At 33.9% G+C, this 14,140-nt stretch overlaps 1 protein-coding gene across 2 annotated transcripts in view; it reads left to right on the top strand.

Annotated features, from left to right (window-relative positions):
* RPS6KA6 (ribosomal protein S6 kinase A6) overlaps positions 1-3,825 on the top strand; it is a 182,682-nt gene extending 178,857 nt beyond the window's left edge. For both annotated transcript variants that reach the window (XM_027053734.2, XM_053201420.1), the window contains one exon: positions 2,688-3,825. In XM_027053734.2, the coding sequence (XP_026909535.1) occupies positions 2,688-2,813 (126 nt within the window). In that variant the 3' untranslated portion in view covers positions 2,814-3,825. The remainder of the gene's footprint in view (positions 1-2,687) is intronic.
* The last annotated feature ends 10,315 nt before the right edge of the window (positions 3,826-14,140 follow it).

The following is a 14,140-nucleotide window of genomic DNA, read 5'->3' as shown; positions in this document are numbered from 1 at the left end:
TTTAACATAGTGTTGGAAGGTCTAGCATCAGCAATCAGACAACAAAAAGATATCAAAGGCATCCAAATTGGCAAAGATGAAGTCAAGCTTTCACTTTTTGCAGAGAACATGATACTATACATGGAAAACCCGGTAGACTCCACCAAAAGTCTGCTAGAACTGATACATGAATTCAGCAAAGCCGCAGGATACAAAATCAATGTACAGAAAACAGTTGCATTCTTATACACTAATAATGAAGCAACAGAAAGACAAATAAAGAAACTGATCCCATTCACAATTGCACCAAGAAGCATAAAATACCTAGGAATCAACCTAACCAAAGATGTAAAATATCTGTATGCTGAAAACTATAGAAAGCTTATGAAGGAAATTGAAGAAGATACAAAGAAATGGAAAAATATTCCGTGCTCATGGATTGGAAGAATAAATATTGTTAAAATGTCAGTACTACCCAACTATCTACGCATTCAATGCAATCCCAATCAAAATTGCACCAGCATTCTTCTCGAAGCTAGAACAAGCAATCCTAAAATTCATAAGGAACCACAAAAGGCCCAAATAGCCAAAGTAATTTTGAAGAAGACCAAAGCAGGAGGCATCACAATCCCAGACTTTAGCCTCTACTACAAAGCTGTAATCATCAAGCAGCATGGTATTGGCCCAAAAACAGAACACAGACCAGTAGAATAGAATAGAAACCCCAGAACTAGACCCACAAATGTATGGCCAACTAATGTTTGAAAAAGCAGGAAAGAATATCCAATGGAAAAAAGACAGTCTCTTTAACAAATGGTGCTGGGAAAACTGGACAGAAACATGCAGAAGAATGAAACTAGACCACTTTCTCACACCATTCACAAAAACCAACTCAAAATGGATAAAGGACCTGAATGTGAGACAGGAAGCCATCAAAACCCTAGAGGAGAAAGCAGGAAAAAACCTCTCTGACCTCAGCCACAGCAATTTCTTACTTAACACATCTCCAAAGGCAAGGGAATTAAAAGCAAAAAGGAACTATTGGGACCTCAAGAAGCTGCAAAGTCTCTGCACAGGAAAGGAAACAATCAACAAAACTAAAAGGCAACCAACGGTATGGGAAAATATATTTGCAAATGACATACCGGTCAAAGGGCTAGTATCCAAAATCTATAAAGAGCTCACCAAACTCCACACCCGAACAACAAATAATCCAGTGAAGAAATGGGCAGTAAACATGAATAGACACTTGTCTAAAGAAGACATCCAGATGGCCAAAAGGCATATGAAAAGATGCTCAACGTCGCTCCTCATCAGGGAAAAACAAATCAAAACCACACTCAGATATCACCTCACGACAGTCAGAGTGGCTAAAATGAACAAATCAGGAGACTATAGATGCTGGAGAGGATGTGCAGAAACGGGAACCCTCTTGCACTGTTGGTGGAAATGCAAACTGGTGCAGCCACTCTGGAAAACAGTGTGGAGGTTCCTCAAAAAATTAAAAAGAGACCTACCCTATGACCCAGCAATAGCACTGCTAGGAATTTGCCCAAGGGATACAGGAGTGCTGATGCATAGGGGCACTTGTACCCCAGTGTTTATAGCAGCACTCTCAATGATAGCCAAAATATGGAAAGAGCCTAAAAGTCCATCAACTGATGAATGGATAAAGAAATTGTGGTTTATATACACAATGGAATACTACGTGGCAATGAGAAAGAATGAAATATGGCCTTTTGTAGCAACGTGGATGGAACTGGAGAGTGTTATGTTAAGTGAAATAAATCAGAGAGAGAAAGACAGATACCATATGTTTTCACTCTTATGTGGATCCTGAGAAACTTAACAGAAGTCTATGGGGGAGGGGAAGAAAAAAAAAAAGAGGTTAGAGCGGGAGAGAGCCAAAGCATAAGAGACTCTTAAAAACTGAGAACAAACTGAGGGTTGATGGGGGTGGGAGGGAGGGGAGGGTGAGTGATGGGTATTGAGGAGGACCCCTTTTGGGATGTGCACTGGGTGTTGTATGGAAACCAATTTGACAATAAATTTCATTTAAAAAAATTTTAAAAAGGAATAAACTATGTTGACTTAAGAAAAAAAAAACATAACAGAGTTATGATAGTTCTGTAATGTGTGTGTCTATTGTGACTGGACATGAAATCTTTGTTAGTTGATAAAAAAAACATTATTGGGGCGTCTGGGTGGCTCAGTCATTTGAGCGTCAGACTTCAGCTCAGGTCATGATCTCACAGCACATGGGTTCAAGCCCCACCTCAGGCTCTGTGCTGACAACTCAGAGGCTAGAGCCTACTTCGGATTCTGTGTCTCCCTCTGTCTCTGCCCCTCCCCCACTCACACTCTGTCTCTCTGTCTCTCAAAAACACATTTTAAAATAGTTTAAAATTTTTTAAATAAAATTCTTAAAGCATTTAAAACAAATTACATGAGTGATGAAAGTCTGATAAAAATAATACATTTTAGTGTTTTAAAAATTTGTAAGCAGCATAGTCATTGAAATAAAAAAAATATACAAGGTATATTCAGGTATTAATTCGTGAAAGAAACATTAATGCATAGATCAAGTATACTCAATTATTTTCCTAAGAAATAAGGTTGTATTGTAGTTAAATCTCTCATGATATAATGTGGAAATTTTTTACCTCCAGAGATTGTTATTCAGATTGTCTTATTTCTCATTATTTTAGGGAGTAGTGGTCACCACATGTTCTGCCCTGACTCACAAGACCTTTCAACCAGTCCTTGAGCCTGTTGCTGCTTCAAACTTAGCTCAGCGACGGAGCATGAAAAAACGAACATCAACTGGCCTATAATATTTCTAGTGTTCCTCAGCCAGACTGGATGAAGAGAAAATTAAATGTGTGGCTTTTTGCCTAATCTTATATCAAAGGCATTGTTTTCTGGTACATTACTTGAATATTCTGTTTAAGCCTCCTTTTTTAGGGAGAGATGAGATAAAAAAAAAATACACAGGTCCACAGTATTCATACTCTATGTTGTTTTGTAGTGGTGTCCAAGTGTTTAAATATATAATTGGTGTCTACAAGGTCCTAACAACTTCTCTGCACACTAACTTGTAAAGTTCCTTTCAAATAAAGTTATTTTAATAGTTTTTCTAGTTTCATAAAATAATGATTTGGGGAATCAGTACCAACAATCAGGATGCAAATACAATAGTATAATGCCAAGCAATGCCAATATTTTTAACATCAGATCCTGAAGAATAGGCTTTTTTAAAAAGAAAACAAACAAAAATGTATTGTACAAACTTGTTTTTGCATACAACCAAAGGACTACATTCATTTGTGCTGATACATGAGCTCCTGATATAGTTGGTGCCAAAATTTTTACAGAATCAAATCACAGATTATGTATTCAGACAGACCTATATATTATCCATAAATGTCCTCATCTAGAAATAAAGGTTTCCATAAGACCTCTGTAAATTTTACATCTAATGAAATTATGGTACAAATGAATAAATTTTTTAGCCAAAGGCTTTATAATTGGTCTTGTAATCTACTAAATAGGTTATAATTAAGCCTTTGAAAATAAAGTACATGTGTTGATACCACCTTCATGATATGTAGACATACTTTCAATTTACTCAATTGGATTTAATCATATTTTTCCCTTTGGTAATGAACTACATTTTTGTCTTTGGACTTTCAAAATTTAATTACAGTGTAGTGTATTAATTTACCTTGAATCCTATGGTTATATAGTTTAAATTTTATTGTAATGGACTTGTGGGCTTAGCCCACATGATATAATACAATGCATTTCAGTAAACTTTAAACATTGCTACAAAGAGATAAACTAACATTTTGAAAAGAAAATAATATTAATGATCTACATAAAATTCGAGCACATTTTACATCTTATTTATGAAAAAAGTCTGGCAAAATTGGTCTTATTTTTAAATTTATGATTTAGAACCATGGGGTAGTATATATTGTTATCTCAAATGATAGAATTTTAAAGAATCTTTTCATTTTGTTGAAGAAAATACCATTACTACTACTACTACTACTACTGACAGAAAGAACTCATGAATGTAAACTGGAGGGTATTATAGCTTTGTTTAGTGAATATAAGCGAACAACTTGTGTGTGCTAAGTGTACTGTTTTTTGTGTATTTTGCTTAATCCAGAGAGCAAGCTGATTACTAAGCACTGAAGTATAAAATTTAGTCTAGAAGACTTGTAACTTTGGTATTCAATAAAGGAAACTATACATATTCTCTTTATAATATAAGTGATATATATTCCATATAAAAAGATCTGTTTCTTTGGTATGATGTATAAAAGTATACATCTTTACTTTGAGGTGTCTTTTGTAATAATTGAAAGATTTAAAAACATCTAATGCCACATGGAAAACATTATTTAGTAATAGACATGTACCATATCTTGTGGATTTTTCTTTCCCAATTTTGCCTTTTCTTTCCTCATTTTGCTTTCTTACTAGAATTACTTGCATGTAACCATTTGTGTTCATATATTCTGACTTACTTTCCTCTTGTCATTATCTTATTGGTGTTGTCATGCCTTCTTTTTATCAGAATTAATATGACAAACTTAGAGGTATGATTTTGGTGTTGGACTTTTCAGAACAGAGATACAATTTCCAAGTATTCTTTTCAAGTAATAGCATTAGGGTATGTGAAATTGGAAAGTGCAAAATTATCACAAAATAACTTACAATCTTTCTATATTAATTAATCTTTCCATATAATTAATTACAATCTTTCTAAATTAATTAATGGTTTTTAAAAGTAGATTATCTTAATTTCTCACTGAGGTTGCTCAGAGGGGTAATATTATACAGTCCTTTCATGAATGGAACACAATCAGAATTAAGCAATGAACAGCAAGATTCTCCATCACTCAATGAGGATTGAAAAATTATAAAAAGACACAGAAACACTAGTAGATTTTCCCAATAATGGTGCAAAACTTTTCTGCTGGAAAATTCAAACAAAGTAGATTTAAAAAAGTAGTAGGGACAACTTTAGTATAAGGGAAATCTTCAAATTATACTCTAATTTTATAGAAGGAATCCAGATAGGGACGTTTACTCATGTACTTTTTGGCTAGAGCAATAAATTCATATGTAAATGGGAGCTGTTTTGGTGGGGTTCCTATAAATGCTTAACCAGTAAAAACAAATCCTTTCTATAAAATTTTAGTATACTGTGGTTTCTAATGGATTCATGAACAATTAATTTCCATTGCTTTTCTTTTTAGTTGATGGTTCTTGCTAGTATTTACTGATAGCACAATTTAGGAGTTTTGTTGTTCTGGAAAGGAGAGGATATTGTATTCTTATTTTCCTCAGAGGGAAAACATCATGTTTGCCCAGAAAGACTAAGAATCTATGGTCCTAAAGGGCATATTATCGTAAGTAAACACAGGAAGCCATTGGTAAGTAAATTGAAATGTAGTGGTGGTGATTTTGTGGGGGTAAAATGGTTTCAGCCAATTCATGAAAATCAAACTTGAGCCTCTTTTGTTAGACACAGAAATGCCTAAACATTAATTTTTGCAATGTATTGCTATCAGTAATTAAACATAAAAAAAACATTTTTATAGTACTTCTGGTTAATCCAAAAGGATTTCTTATGTATAGACAACCCACAAACTTAAGAATAGATGTTTAATGTTTACAATGTCTCCTCATTGAACATTCATGTTGTGTATTACTGCCCATAGAAATTTACTCATACTGATCGAATAGTATTTCCCTGGAAGTAAGAGGCCCTTCATATATGAAAAAAGGAAATAATAAACCTGCTTAACTTGGCCTTAAGATCAACTAGAAAACTTAGGTTTTAAACTAGGCAAAATATGTCTCTGGCATTCTGTATATTCTCTTTCTCCTGCTTTCCAGTCCCCACATGCTATCCTACTTGACTACCTCACAGAGGACTCCATGATTAAAGCTTACTCCAGAAGGATTTTGTGCCCCAAAGTACCTCACAAGCTTTCCCCTCCCCAAATCAGAGCTTCCATTCTCAAAGAGCAGTTATATTCAGCTAAAAGGGTGAAAGGAGAATTATCTTGATAAATTAATTCTCATTTTTCTGTCAATGGCTAATAAATAATTGGTATTTTTGAAGGAAGTTGCCCATTAATTTAATGAATTTCTAGTTGCTGGATTTTTAGGCAGTTTAACCAGATGAGAATAATTTTTTATCAGTTATTATCAGGGAAGATACTTCGGGACAAGGAATTTACACAGTATGCCCCAGGATCAGATTATCCCATAAATGATTTCCTTTTTGCACTGCTTCATCCTTTCTACTTTTCAAAATTCTTTTTCTCTTCCAAGAAATTTCCATGATTTTTTAATAATTTTTTATCATTTACATTTGGTTTTATTTTTTTTTATTTTTTAAAATTTACATCCAAATTAGTTAGCATATAGTGCAACAATGATTTCAGGAGTAGATTCCAAACTTTTTAATCACAGTGAACTTCTATGACAGAACGGTGTGGAGGGAGACAGTTGCTAAATGCACATTTATCTGTATTGTTGTTTCTCATAGTATATAACCTATGACATAAGGAGTCTCCAGCCCATCCCCCCAGCCTCTATCCCTGTTTTTTGATAAGCAAGAGTATGGAAAGGTTGAATGCAATATCAGTGGAGTCCAAGTCTCTAGATCCTTTGTCTACATTTCAGGATGCAGAGATCCTCAATGTTACTTCTCAACAAGAATGAAAGCCATATTAAGTATAGCCTGGTCAACTTCAATCAAACTACTTTAGAACAATTTCTTACATTTCAAAACCTACTTAGGTATTTTTGATGTGTATCTCAGTATATTTATATTTATTAATTGCTGAAATTAACAGAACAATTCAGTAGTGTGCTATCTGCCTTCCTATGCAAGAGTGTAGTGGCATTGATAATGATTATTCACAAATACATTATACTTATGGATGCACTGTTCTTGGTTTTATTCTTTCAATATAGTAAAATCCATCAAATAATTTGAATAAAATGATAATGCTTGATCACCTAAAATTCAGTTTGGTTGAAGGTATTTAAGTCCTAAATTATAGGGATAAGTTTCTTTGAAACAAAAATAAAAACACTAAGGAAAAGTATTTTTAGAATGTAGTAATTCAAGTTTGTATACATATATTCCACAAATTATGTACCTTTTATTGACCAGCAAGAAATATTAGTAAATGCTTAGAAATAAGTCCATATGTGATTACGAAGTTAGGATTTGTTCTATATTCACATTTCTAAACCTTCAATAGTCAATAGTCATCATTGGATGACTGTTTTGCTTTCATACTATTTGTCTAATTATGTGAACGAATTTTCTCTTCAAAAGGTATTTATTAAACATCTAATTTTATGCAGAACAGTTCTGCATATTTTTTGCAGAATATACTATGTGCATTAGTTTCTTAATAAATTGACACAATGTGACCAATTGGATTGATTTGCTTTTTTCTTTCCTATAAAACTAATAATGCTCAGGTCACATTTGGGTTCTCCAGTTCACTCTCTGAAACTGATACCACTAATAGCAAAAAATGTAAGTTTGTTCTTAATTATAATAAAATTATTTCTAACATTGCAAAAGCATTCTAGCAAAAAAAATGTTTTAAGTTATACAAGAAACCTTAATTAAATATACAAATGCCAGCATGGTTTGAGAATGAGAATTTATATTGCATTAAATTACACAGTACAAAAAAAAGAGAGAATATGGTTTTTCTGTATTTGATTTAAAAAAAACAATTAGTAGGGTTAGTAGATGTGAGTTACATAGGGTTTATGCAGCTATAACATGTTTGCTATCAATAAGAAAAAATGTCTTTCCAACACTTCCCATACATTTTGGGATTCCTAAACTTATTTTCTGATATAAAAAATATAATTACTGGCATTTTATCACACTTCTCAAGGCAGAAATGGTGTTAAATAGAAATTGTGTGTAAATTTGAACCACATGTACTTAAAAACTTAAAAGTTTAAATTAAGAAAACAAGGTCCCCAACATTCAAATAACTATATTTTTTTCTGATAAATTATGGAATTAACACCATCATTTATTTTATAACTGTTTTCTTTAAAGCACTGTTACTTTTGACATTAAAGTTTTCGTTGTACTTTTTTCATGTAAAACCAAGTCCAGTAGTACATTTTACAGTGTTTTTTTTCCCTCGCAGTGCTGCTAAATAAATTGTTATCATTTTGAATTTACAACATGCCAAAGATGACATAGAAATTATATTTATTTTTGTTCTTGTTAAAACTCTGTAAGTAACATTTATCATTATATCATGTTAAATTACTGGCATTCTCTAGGTACTGAATAAAAAGGCTGCGACTTTCTAACACTTTAAAATTGACCTTGTTTCATTATTTATAGATGTAAAACTGTGTCTACTTTTATAAACACAGACAGCTATTTGCATATTTTATTAAAACCTGTTCAATATTGTTTAGGAGCCAGTTATAATAAAAGTGTTTCAAGATATTTATTTATTCATATATCTTGAGATTTCCTGAGCTGTAAAATTTCCCACTTTAGGATTACTCTTCTAATGTTTCTTTAAGGCAAAGTAATTTAAGAAAATGAAGATGAAAACTTAACAGTAGTTTTAGGCTTTATCAGGAAAATACATTTGTCTGAAAGTTAGTTGAGGTGACAACCTTTTCTACAGTATTTAAAAATTAAAACCTTAGTCTCTAAGTACTGGAAAAATTATTTTAAGTTTGGTATCAAGTAGAATTACATAAATTGTGCCCATCCACAAAAAGTCATACAGTTGTAGGCCATGTTAGGATATAGCAGTTATGCATACACATTTAGACATGATTTTATAGAAGGTTCAAAAATGCATTTAGAGCCTGGAAATCAGAATCTCTATGTACCTCTTCTATATTTCTAAACTTCTTAAAGGTAAACAGGATAGACTCTAGGGCAACTTTGGGAAGTCTGCAAAAATTGCTTTCCCACAGCCGCCTCTTTTTTCATTTATCTTCTACTTTTACTTCTTTCATACCTCCCATCCCTCCAACCCCTTAGTAAAATATCTGATAGTCATTTATACATCATCATACTTTAAGCAGCTTATTTGCACTGAACTTCTTTCTGCATTTTTGTAAGCATTAGCTACCAAGATAAGAATGTGTTTTTTGGTCTGTGGGGCCCTGAATTAATTCAGGCCTACCAGGCTAAAGCTGACTTAATCTTCCTAAGTTGACTTTGAAGGTATGATAAGGGGTGGAAGAAGCAGAACACAATTTGTTTCTCCCATGATTCCAAGGTGCCCTTCTATTTACTTGGAGAGATAGACTGAAAATATTGGGAGACCTATTTTTGAAGGTGGAAAATATGTCCTTTTACCACTAGCTTCTTCTAGAATTAGAACATGCTCTATTCAAGCCTGCAGCTGCCTCTCTTTTTTTTTTTTTTGTAGTGTATTTTTTTTATTTTTATTTTTGAGAGAGTGAGCGGGAGAGGGGCAGAGAAAAAGGGAGACAGGATCCCAAGTACACTCTGCATCGACAGAACAGAGCCTGATGTGGGGCTTGAACTCAAACTGTGAGATCATGACCTGAGCCAAAGTCAGACATTCAACCAACTGAGCCACCCACGCACCCCAGCAGCCTCTCTTTCTATATCTTTCCTTGCTTTATCCCTATGACCCACCTCCCTAAGTACAGGTTAGAACCCAGGGCATTCCTTTTCTCTTTGCTGTAAGACTCTCAGGTACATTTGCTATATTTCCTGAACTTATATACTTTAGAGTTTTCTCTTTTTTATTATTTTAAAGTAAGCCACTTTATTTGACCTCTGATTATTCAGATTCTGACAAAAACACATTTTCTTTGTTAATAAATGCATTTTTAACTTAACAGACATATGTTGTGCTTCTGTGCCAGATGCTATTACTAATTTTATTTTCTTCTAAAAGATATGCAAGCTTGCTTATAGTAACAGACAAGTATGCAATAAGGTTATTAAAATTGAAACCAAAAAAAAAAAAAACATTAAATGAAAAGCATTCCCCCCAGCCAGAACTAATAGATAATTGAATTAAACATTGAATTTAGCTCTGAGCTTCATGACAGGAAAGGCAAGATGAGAAAATCAGCAGGTTATGTAATAAATATATGACAAGAAGCATGAGAATTCAGCAAGAGATTTTTTTGCTGATACTAATGTTTCAAAATATTTAACATAGGATAATTTGATGCTAGGGGCATTCAAATGAATGTCTTTAACCAGGGTTTTACAGGAAACCCATTAAGCTCTTTATAGATTCAAGCGCTAATACTTAATTCAAAATGGGTTAAAAGAGCAGAATGGATTTATTGGCTGGATTCATATCTTAGGCAATTTCATGGGGACATTTTTTTTCCATCTTTCAAATCTCAGTGTTGGCCTATTCTCAGACTCTACATGGTGGCAAGATGGCAGCAACAGGTCCAAACTATGCCTCCTCTTTCATGTTCAACTCTGGGAGGAGAGTCAACACCACAAAAAATACTTGAACAGAAAATGGGAAGAGGAGTGATCTTTCTGATGGAAATTGATGTAACCCTAAGAAGGGCAAATTGACACAGCATAACAAATCATGTCTGCTGTTCTTTTGGCTACCCAATATCTTTCCCACATATATACTTTTAAAAATGCCTACATGTATATAAATGTACCATTCTTCCTCAAACAGAATACCCAAAGTCTCATCCACTTAAGTAATGTACTTTCAGAACCAGGAATTCTACGTGATGTGCAGTTCCTTCAATCAGGGATGATGGATAACTTATGGCTAAGATTTGTTGTTTCTCTTCAGTGTGGTTATGTGTTTTATTTGGAATTCATTTGGGTTTATTTGTTCCAACTTAGTTTCAATTTTAGCACCCTCATCCCATTCTTCTTGATTTATTTAAATTGAGATATAACTGACATATAGTACTGTATTAGTTCTAGGTGTATGACATAATAATTTGATATATATACATATATATTGCAAAATTATTGTCAGAATAAGTTTATTCACCACCTATCACCACACATACATACAGACATTTATTTATTGTGATGAGAACTTTTAAGATCTACTCTCTTAACAAATTTTGAATATACAATACAATATTATTAACTATAGTCACCGTGCTGTAACATTTCATCCTTGTGACTTACTTACCTTATGGCTGAAAGTTTTTACCTTTTTAAAAAAATTTGTAATGTTCATTTATTTTTGAAAGAGAGAGAGAGAAATAGAGTGTGAACAGGGGAGGGGCAGAGAGAGAGGGAGACACAGAATCGGAAGCAGGCTCCAGACTCTGAGATGTCAGCATGGAGCCCAGCGCAGGGCTGGAACTCATGAACCATGAGATCATGACCTGAGCTGAAGTCAGATGCTCAACCGACTGAGCCACCCAGGCATCCCTTAAAGTTTTCACCTTTTGAATGCCATTACCCATTAAAATTTTTTATTGTTCTACATATGTTTGAATATGTAGAACTTCAACATGTTTCCAAAAATCAAACCTATACAGAAAGTTATACTCCAAGAACTGTCACCCTTATCTGTATCCTCTCTACCCCATTTTCCTACACCCCTTGTAGATAACCAAATTCATTGTTTTCTGGTTCATCCTTTCAATGTTTCTTTATGTAAAGATAAACTGACATATGTATTACTCTTTTCCCTTTTTTCTTTCACAAAAGGTAGCATGCTGTAAGTGTTCTCTTGTGCTTTATTTTTCACTTGATGTATTTTGGAAATCCGTATCAGTTCATAGATACCCTCCATATTCCTTTTTAGAGCTGCATGGTACTTTATTGTGTATATGTGCTATAGTTTATTTAACCAAACTCCTATTCTTCCATGTTTACATAGTTTCCAATATTTTTAATAACAAACAGTGCTGCCTTGTGTGTATACATTTTCATATTGTTGAAGTTATGGTCAGTATTTATAAAATGAGATTGGTTAGTTGACGGGTAACTACATATGTAATTTTATTAGCTATTGCCAAAATCCCCTCAATAGGAGTTACACTATTTTGCATTCTACCCAGCAATGCATGAGCACCTGTTTTTCCATAGCTTCATCAATAAAGTATATTGACAGGCTTTAGTATTTTTGTCAAGCTGAGGAATGATAAACAACATCTCAGTATAATTTTAGCTTGAATTTCTCTTATTTTGAATAAAATTGAACATATTTTTGCATGCTTGTGTCTACAGGATTCTGACTTCTCTATTCCTCAACTTTTATTTATTATTTATTTTTTTTAATGTTGATTCATTTTTGAGAGACAAAGCATGAGTGGGCGAGAGGGAGAGAAAGAGGAAGACACAGAATCTGAAGCAGGCTCCAGTCTCTGAGTTGACACCACTGAGCCTGACCCAGGGCTTGAACTCATAAACCGTGAGATTATGACCTGAGCTGAATGAAGTCGGACGTTTAACCGACTGAGTCACCGAGGTGCCCATCAATTCCTCAACTTTTAAAAGTCCTTTAAATAAATTAAGGCTGTTAACCTTTATCTGTGATATACATTGCAAATATTTTCTCCCAGCTTTTCATTTGTTTTTGACTTTGCCCATGGTATTTTTTCATGAAAAAAATTAAAAATGTTTTAAATCAAAATTATCATATTTATCTTTCATTGTAGCAAGGCTTTTAATCATAGTTAGGAAGCCTTTCCCAACACCCCAGGTAAAGTGTAACACATGTTTTATTTTAGTATTTGTATACTTTTAAATTTTTCTTTGCATTCCTTTTGAATTTTATTCTTGTGTATGGTGTTAAGAATGTATCTAGTTTTATCCATTCCAAATGATTATCTAGTTTTCTCAACAGCAGTTATGAAAACACTTTCTCAAAGTGATTTGAGATATACTATTTGTATCATGAACTATACTTTTTATGTAGTTAGGTCTCTTTTCTGGACCTTCTATTCTGTGCCACTTATTTGACTACCCAATGCTCAAATGTTACAGTATTTTACTTATGCAAGCTTCATGGTATAATGTTTAAAATTTTCTTAATGTTTATTTTTGAGAGAGACAGAGAGAGCATGAGCAGGGGAGGGGCAGAGAGAGAGGTGGGGGGGCAGAGGATCCAAAGCAGGCCCCAGGCTCTGAGCTGACAGCAGAGAGCCCAATGTGCAGTTTGAACCCACAAGCCATGAGATCACGGCCTGAGCCAAAATTGGACGCTCAACTGACCGAGCCACCCAGGTGCCCATCATGATATAATGTTTAAATATCTGATGTGGCTAGTTCTCCTCACTTTAATAGCTCCTTTTTAAATGTTTAACTAGCCATTCTTGTGTGTTTATTTTTCTATATGAACTTTTGGATCAACATGCCTATGATTCATAGAAAAATATAATTAAATTTAATTACTCCCAACATATAATGGTGAAGATAAAACAGGATTATTGCAACAAAAATTTTCACTGGGTCATGTGAGAATGGGAAATGGTCCTCAGTCCATAGAACATAAACTATTTCTTAGTTGGAATAAGGATTTTCTGCCATTGTAATGGAATGAGGCCCTTACTCACTGATCTTTGAGCACCTGGTTCTTGAAGTATGTTTATTGCCCTTAAAGGCCACATCAGAAATAAGAATTTAATTGATCTTAATGAAAATTCTGTCCTTAGCAGCCTATTTTCTTTCAGTTCCCTCAGGCACTGTAAATTGACTTAGGCCAGTTGTTCTCAAAGTGCAGGCTATAAACCAGAAGCATTAGTATCATCTAGGAACTTGTTAGAAATGCAGATTCTCAGGCCCACTGCAGACCTACTGAACTGGAAACTAGAGCTGGGACCCAGAGATGTCTGGGTTTAAATTCAGGCAATTTGATATATCCTTACATTTGAGAACTACTCATTTAAGGGTTGAATAAGTACAGGATTTTATTAGGTTTAAGAACCATGATAATATGGCACCTTTAAAAGTTCAGCATACTTTCAGGGACTTCCAGAGAAGATGGCTGAGTATGAGGATCCTAGGCTTACCCCATGCCATGGTTATACCTAGATGACACCCACATGAGAGTAAATAAACCATAAAAATGACCTGAAGACTGGCAGAACTGACTGTCCTCAGATAAATGTAGAGAAGAGGTTACATCTAAGA

The sequence above is a fragment of the Acinonyx jubatus genome, chromosome X, assembly GCF_027475565.1.
Source record: "Acinonyx jubatus isolate Ajub_Pintada_27869175 chromosome X, VMU_Ajub_asm_v1.0, whole genome shotgun sequence".
Taxonomy (NCBI): Eukaryota; Metazoa; Chordata; class Mammalia; order Carnivora; family Felidae; genus Acinonyx; species Acinonyx jubatus.
This window is presented reverse-complemented; position numbering and strand designations above follow the sequence as displayed.